Raw genomic sequence first — 13,315 nt, 5'->3', positions numbered from 1 at the left:
ACTACCGACTTGACGTGTGCCGTGTCTCAGGCGGTGCTCATATTGAAAATTTGTGAAATCGTTCATGGAATCCACATACCTTTGAATTTCTCATTCACATTTTGAGGAATAAATCTTAAATCTTATATTGTTCAACATTAAGCCTGTTTAGCTTCAATTGCCTGGACTATGTAGTTTCTGGGATATTTACATCTCAAATGACATAAACTTTTTTAAAACACCCTGTATATATATATATATATATATATATATATATATATATATATATATATATATATATATATATAGTTGCTGTCCAAATCTTTATATACAGAATTTGCTACACATTGCATTGTTAAGTTACATAATGCTCTGTTTTAAATAGAGAATTTGATTAAAAAATAGCAAAGATAGACTTTTATACATTTAAAAAAATTCAGTCTGGAGCTAAATAATCATAACTAACTAGAAAATATAACTAATTACTGTGTCGAATCATAACTTATATATTGTATGATATTAGCTGTATTATTGCTTTCTGTTAAAATTCCACTTTTACGTTCGACACTCTGGCACATAATTAAGGAATAAAACATGATAGAACATCATGGTTTCGGAAAGTAATCAATGTCAGTGCAGCATGATGCCGACTGCTGTGAACTAAACGTAGAACTGTGAGTAAACTCACGATAGAATATCCCCCGCTTGCAACAAAATCTGTCAACTGGAACTGTGTATGAACTTAAAAAACAATACCCCTCCAACACCATGATTCAAATTCCTATTCGTCATTCATCTCAATAATACGTATATGGGGTCGAAATCCATTTGGCACAATTTCATGGAGTGGAACACCAGCCACATCACCAGATAATGACATATGTAAGAAAATAAGTATCTTTAAGACCTTAGTTCGGGATTATTTTTCTTCATGCACATCTTCAGGCAGTATACTGCAACTATGTAAAGTTTCATCAAAATCCATCAAACCGTTTAGGAGTTGCGCTTACAAGACACATCGACGAACGGATGGACAAACAGGGTGATTCCGATATACACCCCACCCCCCAAACTTTGTTTGCAGGGGGTATAATGACTATTACCATTCCAAAGTTGATTATCTATATAATAAGCGCCAAAGTTTGTTTGTTTGTCTTAAGCTAACGTCTCCATTTCTTGATGGATTTTCACCAAATTTGGCAAGTAGGTCTGGGGATGACCTGGAACTTTGCAGATATAAACAAAATTCATGTACGTGCCCCAGAGGGTCCCCGATGGGCCCCTGGGTGGTGGATGTTTGGATTTTTGTCTTGGGTTAACATCATCATTTCTTGATGGATCTTCACCAAATTTGACATGGAAGTCAGGGGGCAACCCAGAATTTTGCAAAACCTGCGCAACACCAGTTAACCTGCTAGTTTTCTGATAAAAGGACACCCTGAAGTGTTTTATTCTTCTTATATCACAGAAATTTACCGATGATTCCACTATTTATTTGTCAAAACATCATTCTTTTTATTCATTTTTAGTTATATTTTTAATGTAGGCAAAAAGTAGGTATAAACGGTCATTTGTTAATTAATATAAGACAAAAAATAGTTTGTTATTGAGAAACATGGTGGAAAACTGACTGTTGCAAAGCACCGACACTGGAGACTCCTTCCATAAATTATTTCCAAGTGTCACCATATCAACAACTGGACAGTTTGATTTAGTAAATAACATTATTTTTTAATCTATTGATTATTAGTCTTAGATTGTGTAGTGCGCCTGTGAGATAAGTCCCTGAGAATTAGCAGTTACTACACAAATTACATACTCATTAATATATTTGTATATTTGTATAATATATACAAAATATGTACACATTAATGTAAACCTGTGATTTGCTTGCAGTCAGAACTCCAATCATATCTTCGGTTTTAGAAAATTAATCAACACCTTTTAGCCAATCAAATTCAAGAATTCAACACTGCTGTGGTATAATATAACGGGAATAATATAGGTCTAATATGAATGAAGTGAGAAAATACGTTAGATCTCTGCATTTTTATGAAAATATGTATTTAAAAGTGAGATTTGACGTAACTTAATGTCATCTGAAGCAACTTTATGAAGATTTGCCCTTCGAGATATTTACAGTCTAAAGATTTTGAAGGAGAGAGTTTCATTACTTGTTGATCAACTGAAGATCAAATACTATTTAGAATAAAATAAATTAAGCCCTTTTTTTAACCAAATCTTCACATTAAGCAATCAGTATTTATAACAAAAGGTATTCATTGCAAAATGTCTACATTTTAACAAAGCATAGAGGAATAAATGATGGATACACTAACCTTTTTAGACTAAGATTCTTCTTGTTGAGTTTCTTTTTTTCTTTAGGGTAGTTTTTAAATGCTCAAATCATAGGAAATTGAGAAATGTTTTAAAATCATTGGAAGACTAAGACCCAGTGATCTTGTCTAATATATGAAGCCACAGGCAATGTGTACGCTCGCTTCCTTTGCAGCTCCAAGCTTAATTTGCATGCAGAAGAGATCCGAGCCCAGCCACCCCAGCGAGAAGCCGTACACATTGCCATGGTGGCCAAGTAAAAGTTGCTGCCACCCAAACCCAAAGCAATGCCAGTTAACGCAGCCAAATGAAAACTTAAAGCCATAAAGTTTCGAAAGAATGCCAGTGTTAGCTGATTTTCATGCAGCTACATCTTAGTACAGAAATCCCAGATCCTGCCATGGTCTTTAAAAGAAGCAGGTTACTAAATCCCAAAATGTACAGCAGCTAACCATAAGCCTGTAAGATGTTAAACCTCAACCATGTGCAGAGCTAAAAGCAGCACCATTTCCAAAAGAGAAAGCAGAAAATGTTTTTAATCAGCAGGGTTAGAGAAAAACTCAAGAATGGAGGTGCGGTAGGAGTAGGAGTGACTCGGCCCCCAGAAGTCAGCCATTCTGAAGGCCTTATTCACCCGTGGGGTCGAGTCCTCGGGCGAAGCGGCGTGAAGACCCGGCACTGATGGGGACTGAGAGAGGGGGGCAGCTGGCACAGGTTCCAGTGAGGAAGGAAGTGAGTCCATGTGGTTCACCTTCTCAGTGGGGGACATCATGACATTCTGGAAAGGCATACACAGGATCTTAGGTACAAAAAGTTGATTACATTTATACTTGCAGGCTACAGACAGGTGACAAAGGGGAAGAAATGGGACTGTAGCTCTGCTATGCTGTGGGGGCATTTATTTATTTTGTTGGAAGGTTTGGTTACTGCCAGTCTCACTGCAAATCAGTACAAAGTCCTTCTGACCTACAGTGGGGCTTGAAAGTTTGTGAACCCTTTAGAATTGTCTAGATTTCTGCATAAATATGACCTAAAACATCATCAGATTTTCACACAAGTCCTAAAAGTAGATAAAGAGAACCCAGTTAAACAAATGAGACAAAAATATTATACTTGGTCATTTATTTATTGAGGAAAATTATCCAATATTACATATCTGTGAGTGGCAAAAGTATGTGAACCTTTACTTTCAGTATCTGGTGTGACCCCCCTGTGCAACAATAACTGCAACTAAACGTTTCCGGCAACTGTTGATCAGTCCTGCACACCAGCTTGGAGGAATTTTAGCCCGTTCCTCCATACAGAACAGCTTCAACTCTGGGATGTTGGTGGGTTTCCTCACATGAACTGCTCACTTCAGGTCCTTCCATAACATTTCGATTGGATTAAGGTCAGGACTTTGACTTGGCCATTCCAAAACATTAACTTTATTCTTCTTTAGCAGAATGACTTGTGTGCTTAGGGTCATTGTCTTGCTGCATGACCCACCTTCTCTTGAGATTCAGTTCATGGACAGATGTCCTGACATTTTCCTTTAGAATTCACTGGTATAATTCAGAATTCATTGTTCCATCAATGATGGCAAGCCGTCCTGGCCCAGATGCAGCAAAACAGGCCCAAACCATGATACTACCACCACCATGTTTCACAGATGGGATAAGGTTCTTATGCTGGAATGCAGTGTTTTCCTTTCTACAAACATAACGCTTCTCATTTAAACCAAAAAGTTCTATTTTGGTCTCATCCATCCACAAAACATTTTCCCAATAGCCTTCTGGCTTGTCCCCGTGATCTTTAGCAAACTACAGACGAGCAGCAATGTTCTTTTTGGAGAGCAGTGGCTTTCTCCTTGCAACCCTGCCATGCACACCATTGTTCAGTGTTCTCCTGATGGTGGACTCATGAACATTAACATTAGCCAATGTGAGAGAGGCCTTCAGTTGCTTAGAAGTTACCCTGGGGTCCTTTGTGACCTTGCCGACTATTACACGCCTTGCTCTTGGAGTGATCTTTGTTGGTCAACCACTCCTGGGGAGGGTAACAATGGTCTTGAATTTCTTCCATTTGTACACAATCTGTCTGACTGTGGATTGGGGGAGTCCAAACTCTTTAGAGATGGTTTTGTAACCTTTTCCAGCCTGATGAGCATCAACAACGCTTTTTCTGAGGTCCTCAGAAATCTCCTTTGTTCGTGCCATGATACACTTCCACAAACATGTGTTGTGAAGATCAGACTTTGATAGATCCCTGTTCTTTAAATAAAACAGGGTGCCCACTCACACCTGATTGTCATCCCATTGATTGCAAACACCTGACTCTAATTTCACCTTCAAATTAACTGCTAATCCTAGAGGTTCACATACTTTTGCCACTCACAGATATGTAATATTGGATTATTTTCCTCAATAAATAAATGACCAAGTATAATATTTTTGTCTCATTTGTTTCACTGGGCTCTCTTTACTTTTAGGACTTGTGTGAAAATCTGATGATGTTTTAGGTCATATTTATGCAGAAATATAGAAAATTATAAAGGGTTCACAAACTTTCAAGCACCACTGTATCTCCTTGATGACATGATGAAACATTTCTATCCTGATGGTTGTGGTCTCCTCCAGGATGGCTCCATCCCCATCCACAAAGGCTCACTCCTATATCCTATGCATATATATATATATATATATATATATATATATATATATATATATATATATATACACACACACTATGGCCTTCACTCTCACACACACACACACACACACACACACACACACACATCACATCTCAACCTGAGATTTTGGATTGACAGCATTTTTGACAACCATCAACAAACCACCAACTGAAGAAATGTCTTTTAGAAGAATGGTGTTTGTCACTCCAGTACAGTTCCAGAGAATTGCAGAACTGATGGCCAGGAGCAATGGGGAAGCCATGGCCTGATGGTTAGAGAAGCAGCTCTGGGCCCAAAAGGTTGCTGGTTTGATTCCCTGGACCAGCAAGAATGGCTGAAATGCCCTTGAGCAAGGCACCTCACCCCCTACTGCTACCCAGGCTGCTCTGGGTATGTTGTACATCGCTCTGGATAATAGCGTCTGCTCAATGCCTGTAATGTAATCTGGTGGTTCTTGGTGTCCCAACACCTTACAGACAGGATTTAAGTTCATCCATCTAAAGGTGTTATTGCAATCCTAAAATTTTGCATTTATAGGAGATGTTAGTTATTTTGATCCACATAATATGGTCTATTTATTGTTCCATACCAAAGCCATGCCCCCAAAACACACACAAGTGGTCAGCACGAAGTACAAGTGTGAGTGGGGTCAAGACGCATTGTGGTCTGATCACTCAAACCACATTCACGAGGTGGTCTGGGATGCAAATGACCACATTACATTTGTAGTCTGAATGCAAATGCACCTTGATGCATCCCGGACCGCAACAATGACGCGCCTAATCGACTGTGTTACTGCTCTGGCTGAAAAACATGTAATCATTGCAAGACTGTCTGGACAACCACGGCAGCCTTTCTCCAGCATAAACACTATAGGAAATCTGATCCCAAGTGGTCACTGGAAAAGCACTTATTATGCCAGGTATGAATGGGGAAGCCATGGCCTAATGGTTACAGAAGCAGCTTGGGGACCAAATGGTTGCTGATTTGATTCCATGGACCAGCAGGAATGGCTGAAGTGTTCTATGTTGCTCTGGATGACAGCATTTGCTAAATGCCAGTAATGTAATATAATATAAAAATGACTGTCCCTGGGAATGGTGGTCCGATTCCTCAGACCGCATATCTATGCTAGATGTGAACGAAGCCTAAGCAAGGAGGCTTTCTGATTTGAAAGAAAACATAACTGACAGGCAAGATACTTTCTCATCCTGATTGGTTGGATGTTAGTGGAGTATTGTTTATTCGTACAGTATATTTTATTGAAATGACCTGAATGCAAAGACTAATATTTGACTCATCATCATCATCTTCTCCCTTGTCCAGCACTGTTGCCAGGTTGGGGTCCATGTGGACCCTATTGATCCACATGTCATATTAATTGGAGCATAGTTTTACACCAGATGCTCTTCCTGTGACAACCCTCCCATTTCTAAGCTTGGCAAACAACCATTCACACATATTGACAATTTCGACTTTGTCTTTGGATTGTGGGGGAAACCGGAGCATCCTTTACATATTGTATTTATATATTAATCACCTTTAAGTATTGCTGAAATGATTATCCTGATAACTTCCTGTTAGATTTCACATCCACCAGCAATGAAATATTTCTGAATCTTAATCCATGAACCTAGTGACACCAAATCAGAGAGACTGCAACTCACGAGTTGTGAGGAGGCCAGGATCTGGCTGACAGTAAGAGAGTCTTCCTCTGAGGACTCGTCTGAGTCATGACGGATGATGGGTCTGAGGCTTGGTGAGCTGCCTGATTGCTGACTCTCATCTTCCTCGAGGATGCGTTGTTCCACACGGTCCAGACTGTCTATCGAGCGCCTCCTTGCCCCCCAGTTAAAACTGTCCACTGTCTCCCCCTGGCACAGAGACACATGGAGAAGATTGGGAAAGAGATTCATGCTTCCATGTACATACTTGGATACACACTCATGCTTCCATACACACTCACACAAAAGCAGGCAGTGTCACACTCTTCTATAGATATACTCTTTACCATGTGTGTCGATCAGGCTGTCCAATAGCTAACAACTCATTCCTGGCATGAACAGTGAAAATCAACTGCCCAAAAGGTATATCAGTGCCACCAGAAATCACTCATCTCTGTTGATTTCACGAAACCCTCCAGACCTTGGCCTGGCTGCCCAGGCTGAGGAGATTTTCTTGCCGAAATAGGGACCGTCTTAGAGAAACAATAACTTTTCTCGTCATGATCCAACACTAATTCCAGCCAGGGCCGCTGACAGCTTTGGCTGGGCCCAGGACAAAATGCTCTGAATGGGCCCCTCCTAACAACCCCCCCCCCTCCCCCCAGGCCAACCCACACCCACCCACCTCTCTTATCCCAGTCTCTACTCACTCCAACCCTTAAATGGCAGGTATTCAAAAACCATTCAACCGGTCAACAAACATTTCATTTTAGCATTTCAACATTTTTACAGTTTTAACATTTTAACAAAAAAAAGCCCAAAACCAGCAACCTCACACACATTGTGATCCTGTGAGGTAATCCCCAATTTCACTGAATCTTTCCCCCCTGTGCTGTAACGGAATAAGCGGTTACTGTTATTTTGTATCCTTTAACCGAACGCCATTAAATGTATTCCATTACGCCCCAAGCCTGCATGCGACAGCCCCCGCAATGCCTTCCTAAACTCGTGGATAGTCTACTATAATCACACGATTGGGGTGCTCTTGAAGGAGCAGCGATGGACGGGGGATTTCGGGCAGGGCTGGGGGCGAACATAGTATACTGTGCGTGCGTACTGTCCAGTGTGAAAAGCAGAGAACACACCGCTCGAGAAACGGCGGGATATGATTGCGGGCTAATGTGAATATTCTTAGCTTCAATCAGATATATGAAACACAATGTTATTAAGCCGTTGTGGTTATGAAATGATTCAATGCCCTGTGCGTTTGATATGGTGTTCAGTGTGACTTGCTCTCCCCTCGTTTGTAACATGAATTGCGTGCCACGCGTGCCTTGGTTGGGGTTACTTTATGGGGCTGGAAAAAGTTGGTTGTGTCTTACCTGGTTCAGCTGCCCCACTGCCTTTGCTAGTACCTGCTGCATCATCCGAATCTTTTTTAAAATATTTATGCAGTGAGCCCCTGAGTCTCTTGGTTTCTTCCTCTCTTTTTCTCTTTTCTTTTCTTTTCTGTGCTCCTGACTTGTGCATGTTGGCAAATGGCATGCACGCTGATTGCCGAAGCGCTATGATCGAACAATGTTGTTTTTTTCCCCTTAATCAAAGAGTCAGACCAAACCATTTTTGCATTAGGGGTGGTAGGGGGTTCTTGACGCCTTTTCCAAAGACAATAAAGGCAAAAGATCTAGAAATCATTTATTGAATGCAAATATAGCACATTTCTCCCCCAAATCAACACATTTTGAAATGAAATAAAATAATTTAATCGTAACTTCATGAGAGCCCAGTTCTGGGCCCTCCCCATTCCTGGGCCCGGGACAACATACCCGTTTGTCCCCCCCTGTCGGCGGGCCTGATTCCAGCCATCACCATACTTTACTTCGAAGACGTTTCATCTTATTGATTGATTTGGAGACTGCTGTATTTAGTGCTACTTAAAGTCTTCAAGAACCATATCAAACCATGCACAAGAGAACTGACACCATGCACATCACTGCAAACACACATACTCCAGGAAACGTGATACGGATGGAGCCTACGTAATGCTACAGTTCTTGCACTGAAAACAACTCAAGCTTACCTGTAGCTCCTTCACAGTACAGACATACACAGAAAGAGAAGAAACCATTGGATATACAGTAACGTCAGAGACAGACATTTGTCATGTTGTTTTAGATATTATCATAAATTATTCTATCCACAATCACTGGATATGAGCAATCGTGTGCTCTGATTGGCTACTCTACTACTAGGATATCAGCTCATATACCTTGAGTAGAGAAAAACAAAATGGCGGAGCGTGTTGCTGAACCAACCGAGGACGAAATAAAAACTCTACTCGAAAACAAAACCCTAAAAAATACAAAAAAAGCAACAAAATATGGAATAAAAGTATTGGATGATGACGCCTTTTTTATTTTTCAAAAATTATTACTGTAGCATTTTTCACAAATTGCGACTGTCATTTCACCAGTTTGTTTACATTCTAAGCGGAAATTATTTTGTCGGACGTTTTTTATAAAGTTTTTATCGAATTTGCAAAAAATAAAAATAAAAATGCTCTGTTTCTTAAAATCCAGTGAATGTGGAGAGAATAAAACAGTTATTTCACTCAATCTTGTCGTACATGGCTTATAGCCAACACGGTGCTACGTCCATCATCGGCTATCAGCTCATGTTTGACTCGATTTCGTGGAATAACTGTTCAATATACCTTGAGCTTATCTGGATCAGTGCCAAAATATACAACCCCGATTCCAAAAAAGTTGGAACAAAGTACAAATTGTAAATAAAAACGGAATGCAATAATTTACAAATCTCAAAAACTGATATTGTATTCACAATAGAACATAGACAACATATCAAATGTCGAAAGTGAGACATTTTGAAATTTCATGCCAAATATTGGCTCATTTGAAATTTCATGACAGCAACACATCTCAAAAAAGTTGGGACAGGGGCAATAAGAGGCTGGAAAAGTTAAAGGTACAAAAAAGGAACAGCTGGAGGACCAAATTGCAACTCATTAGGTCAATTGGCAATAGGTCATTAACATGACTGGGTATAAAAAGAGCATCTTGGAGTGGCAGCGGCTCTCAGAAGTAAAGATGGGAAGAGGATCACCAATCCCCCTAATTCTGCGCCGACAAATAGTGGAGCAATATCAGAAAGGAGTTCGACAGTGTACAATTGCAAAGAGTTTGAACATATCATCATCTACAGTGCATAATATCATCAAAACATTCAGAGAATCTGGAAGAATCTCTGTGCGTAAGGGTCAAGGCTGGAAAACCATACTGGGTGCCCGTGATCTTCGGGCCCTTAGACGGCACTGCATCACATACAGGCATGCTTCTGTATTGGAAATCACAAAATGGGCTCAGGAATATTTCCAGAGAACATTATCTGTGAACATAATTCACCGTGCCATCCGCCGATGCCAGCTAAAACTCTATAGTTCAAAGAAGCAGCCGTATCTAAACATGATCCAGAAGCGCAGACGTCTTCTCTGGGCCAAGGCTCATTTAAAATGGACTGTGGCAAAGTGGAAAACTGTTCTGTGGTCAGACGAATCAAAATTTGAAGTTCTTTATGGAAATCAGGGACGCCGTGTCATTCGGACTAAAGAGGAGAAGGACGACCCAAGTTGTTATCAGCGCTCAGTTCAGAAGCCTGCATCTCTGATGGTATGGGGTTGCATTAGTGCGTGTGGCATGGGCAGCTTACACATCTGGGAAGACACCATCAATGCTGAAAGGTATATCCAGGTTCTAGAGCAACATATGCTCCCATCCAGATGACGTCTCTTTCAGGGAAGACCTTGCATTTTCCAACATGACAATGCCAAACCACATACTGCATCAATTACAGCATCATGGCTGCGTAGAAGAAGGGTCCGGGTACTAAACTGGCCAGCCTGCAGTCCAGATCTTTCACCCACAGAAAACATTTGGCGCATCATAAAACGGAAGATACGACAAAAAAGACCTAAGACAGTCGAGCAACTAGAATCCTACATTAGACAAGAATGGGTTAACATTCCTATCCCTAAACTTGAGCAACTTGTCTCCTCAGTCCCCAGACGTTTACAGACTGTTGTAAAGAGAAAAGGGGATGTCTCACAGTGGTAAACATGGCCTTGTCCCAACTTTTTTGAGATGTGTTGTTGTCATGAAATTTAAAATCACCTAATTTTTCTCTTTAAATGATACATTTTCTCAGTTTAAACATTTGATATGTCATCTATGTTCTATTCTGAATAAAATATGGAATTTTGAAACTTCCACATCATTGCATTCCGTTTTTATTTACAATTTGTACTTTGTCCCAACTTTTTTGGAATCGGGGTTGTAATCATGGCATCTGGTGGGAGAAAGGATAAGTCCAAACAAATCCTACATTTAACTAATTATTTTTGAGATATTGGGCTCAAAATAATTTTGCATTGATGGACTACTTGATGGAAAAAATCTGAGAAAGCCAGTTCCTGAATATTAACGTTTCAGTAACATCACTGTATGAAAACAGGAAGGAAGTTGGTGAAGAAAAACTATTTCAGACATTTGACCTTGCTGTGGTCTTGACCCTTTTTTGAATCGATTCTAAACTCTAATCAGTTCATCTGCTGGTTACGATGATCATTCCATATAAATCGCACAAATGTTCAACCACTCATTCTTGAGATACCACGCGAATGATGATCTTGGATGGTTGAACAGACACACAAACAACCTGAAAACAATGCTTTCACCACCTAGTCCTGGAGGCATAAAAACACCCTGCAAAAGCTTTCTTGTTTGCGCATAGTTGGAAATTAAAGGCTTCATACCTCTCCATCTTCCAGCTCTACATCCAAGAAGTCAAAGTCACGGAAGACACGGAACTGCTGTTCGGAGGTCGTGTCGTCCATGTTGTCTGGATCCCGGGTCCCGTCCTCGGAAGACACCAGACTGGGCTGGTGATCGATCAGGTCCAGCTCTCCGCAGGACGAGAAGATCACCTGGAGTTTCAGGAAAGGTTTCATTATAAAGCTCATTCTTTTTTTATTTTCCAGGAATTATTTGACAGTTTTACTGACCGAAGGGTTTTTGCTCAGCCCCACTTCCTGTCCACACAGTGTCAATACGTTCACCAGCTTCTCTCTTGTTCTCTTCTGCAGAATGAGAAGGAAGGAAAGAAAACTGGGTAATGATACGTATGAAGCACATATTTATAAATCTTTATGACTGTGCTCAGAATTCTTTGTACATTCGTAATGATTCATTAAAAAACATTTTTTTAACTCTATTAATTCTTAATGAAGCTCTAATGCGCGAGGAATAAATCCTTGATCACTTATAATCACATTGTTATACAAGTGTTACTGTTCATGATAAAGCCATGTGCTCTACAACATTTTAGAACATTTACAACTAATAATGATAAAAAAAAACCACACATTATCACCATTTTAAATGGCTTACAAGCAATCACCAACATCTCAGTTATAATGATTTATCAATATGAGCTGTACTGAAAGTGTTCCTGAATCTGTTTGTCAAGGTAAGGACCCCACCTTACGCCCACTCTCTAGACACATCATTAATACCCAAAAGAACATCATGGTTATAATATTTGCCAGTGCATCTTTGTGTAATACTGTATGTATAGGTGTGTGTGTGTGTACATGTGTTTAGAACACACCTGAGATGACTGGGGCCGTTTCCAGCTGACGGGCACCAGCACGTGGTTAGTGTTGTTAGAGCCAGAGGAGGTGGAGGAGGTGCTCCGGGTCACGACCACCACTCCTCCGACTTTCTCATCCCTGCCTGGTGAGCTGTGCAGGTCATCATAGCGCCGGCCAATCAACGGAGTCTAAAACACACACAAAGACATTTAGACCCAAATTGTTATCATGTAAAAGCAAATAAACATTTATCTATCTATCTATCTATCTATCTATCTATCTATCTATCTATCTATCTATCTATCTATCTATCTATCTATCTATCCAAATATAATACAATAATAGAAGGGCACTTGTTAGAGTGTACACCTCCGCCAAGCCACATTTAACAGTTATTCCATGAAATCAAGTCGTACATGAGCTGATAGCCGACGAGGCGTGTAGCACTGAGTTGGCTGTAAGCCATATATGAAAAAATTAAGTGAAATAACCATTTTATTCTATCCACATTCACTGGATTTTGAGAAACAGAGCATTTTTATTGTTTCTGCAAATTCGATAAATAAAAACTTTATACAAAACATCCAACATACCGGTAATCATTTCCACTTAGAATGTAAACAAACGCGCGAAATGACAGGAGCAATTTGTGAAAAATGCTATAATAACAATTCTTCAAAAAATAATAAACATACGTTCTTACCGTCAAATACTTTTATTCCATATTTTGTTGCTTTCTTGCATTTTTTGGGGTTTTGTTTTCAAGTAGAATTTTTATTTTGTCCTCGGTTGGTTCAGCAACATGCGCCGCCATTTTGTTTTTCTCTACTCACGGTATATGAGCTGATAGCCTCGTAGTAGAGTAGCCAATCAGAGTGCACAACTGCTCATATCCAGTGAATGTAGATAGACTAAATTAGAACATCCTGGATCCACATACATATCTGGATTTGCATCAAAAGTACTCAATTGCTCCTCGGCTCGTGGATCACCTTTCTT

The 13,315-nt window shown here is 40.0% G+C and overlaps 1 protein-coding gene across 7 annotated transcripts in view; it reads right to left on the bottom strand.

The window, feature by feature from the left end:
* The window catches only part of frya (furry homolog a (Drosophila)), a 237,667-nt gene that overhangs the window by 19,579 nt on the left and 204,773 nt on the right, over positions 1 to 13,315 (bottom strand). For 5 of the 7 annotated variants that reach the window (XM_060897703.1, XM_060897700.1, XM_060897701.1 and 2 more), the window contains exons 49-53: positions 12,334 to 12,504; positions 11,729 to 11,803; positions 11,480 to 11,650; positions 6,655 to 6,861; positions 2,951 to 3,094 (exon numbers count right to left, since the gene is read on the bottom strand). In XM_060897703.1, coding sequence (XP_060753686.1) covers positions 2,951 to 3,094; positions 6,655 to 6,861; positions 11,480 to 11,650; positions 11,729 to 11,803; positions 12,334 to 12,504 — 768 coding nt within the window. Of the gene's footprint in view, positions 1 to 2,318; positions 3,095 to 6,654; positions 6,862 to 11,479; positions 11,651 to 11,728; positions 11,804 to 12,333; positions 12,505 to 13,315 lie in introns of all 7 variants that reach the window. The other 2 variants (XR_009650200.1, XR_009650199.1) reach the window with 1 other exon arrangement.

The sequence above is a fragment of the Neoarius graeffei genome, chromosome 17, assembly GCF_027579695.1.
Source record: "Neoarius graeffei isolate fNeoGra1 chromosome 17, fNeoGra1.pri, whole genome shotgun sequence".
NCBI lineage: Eukaryota > Metazoa > Chordata > Actinopteri > Siluriformes > Ariidae > Neoarius > Neoarius graeffei.
This window is presented reverse-complemented; position numbering and strand designations above follow the sequence as displayed.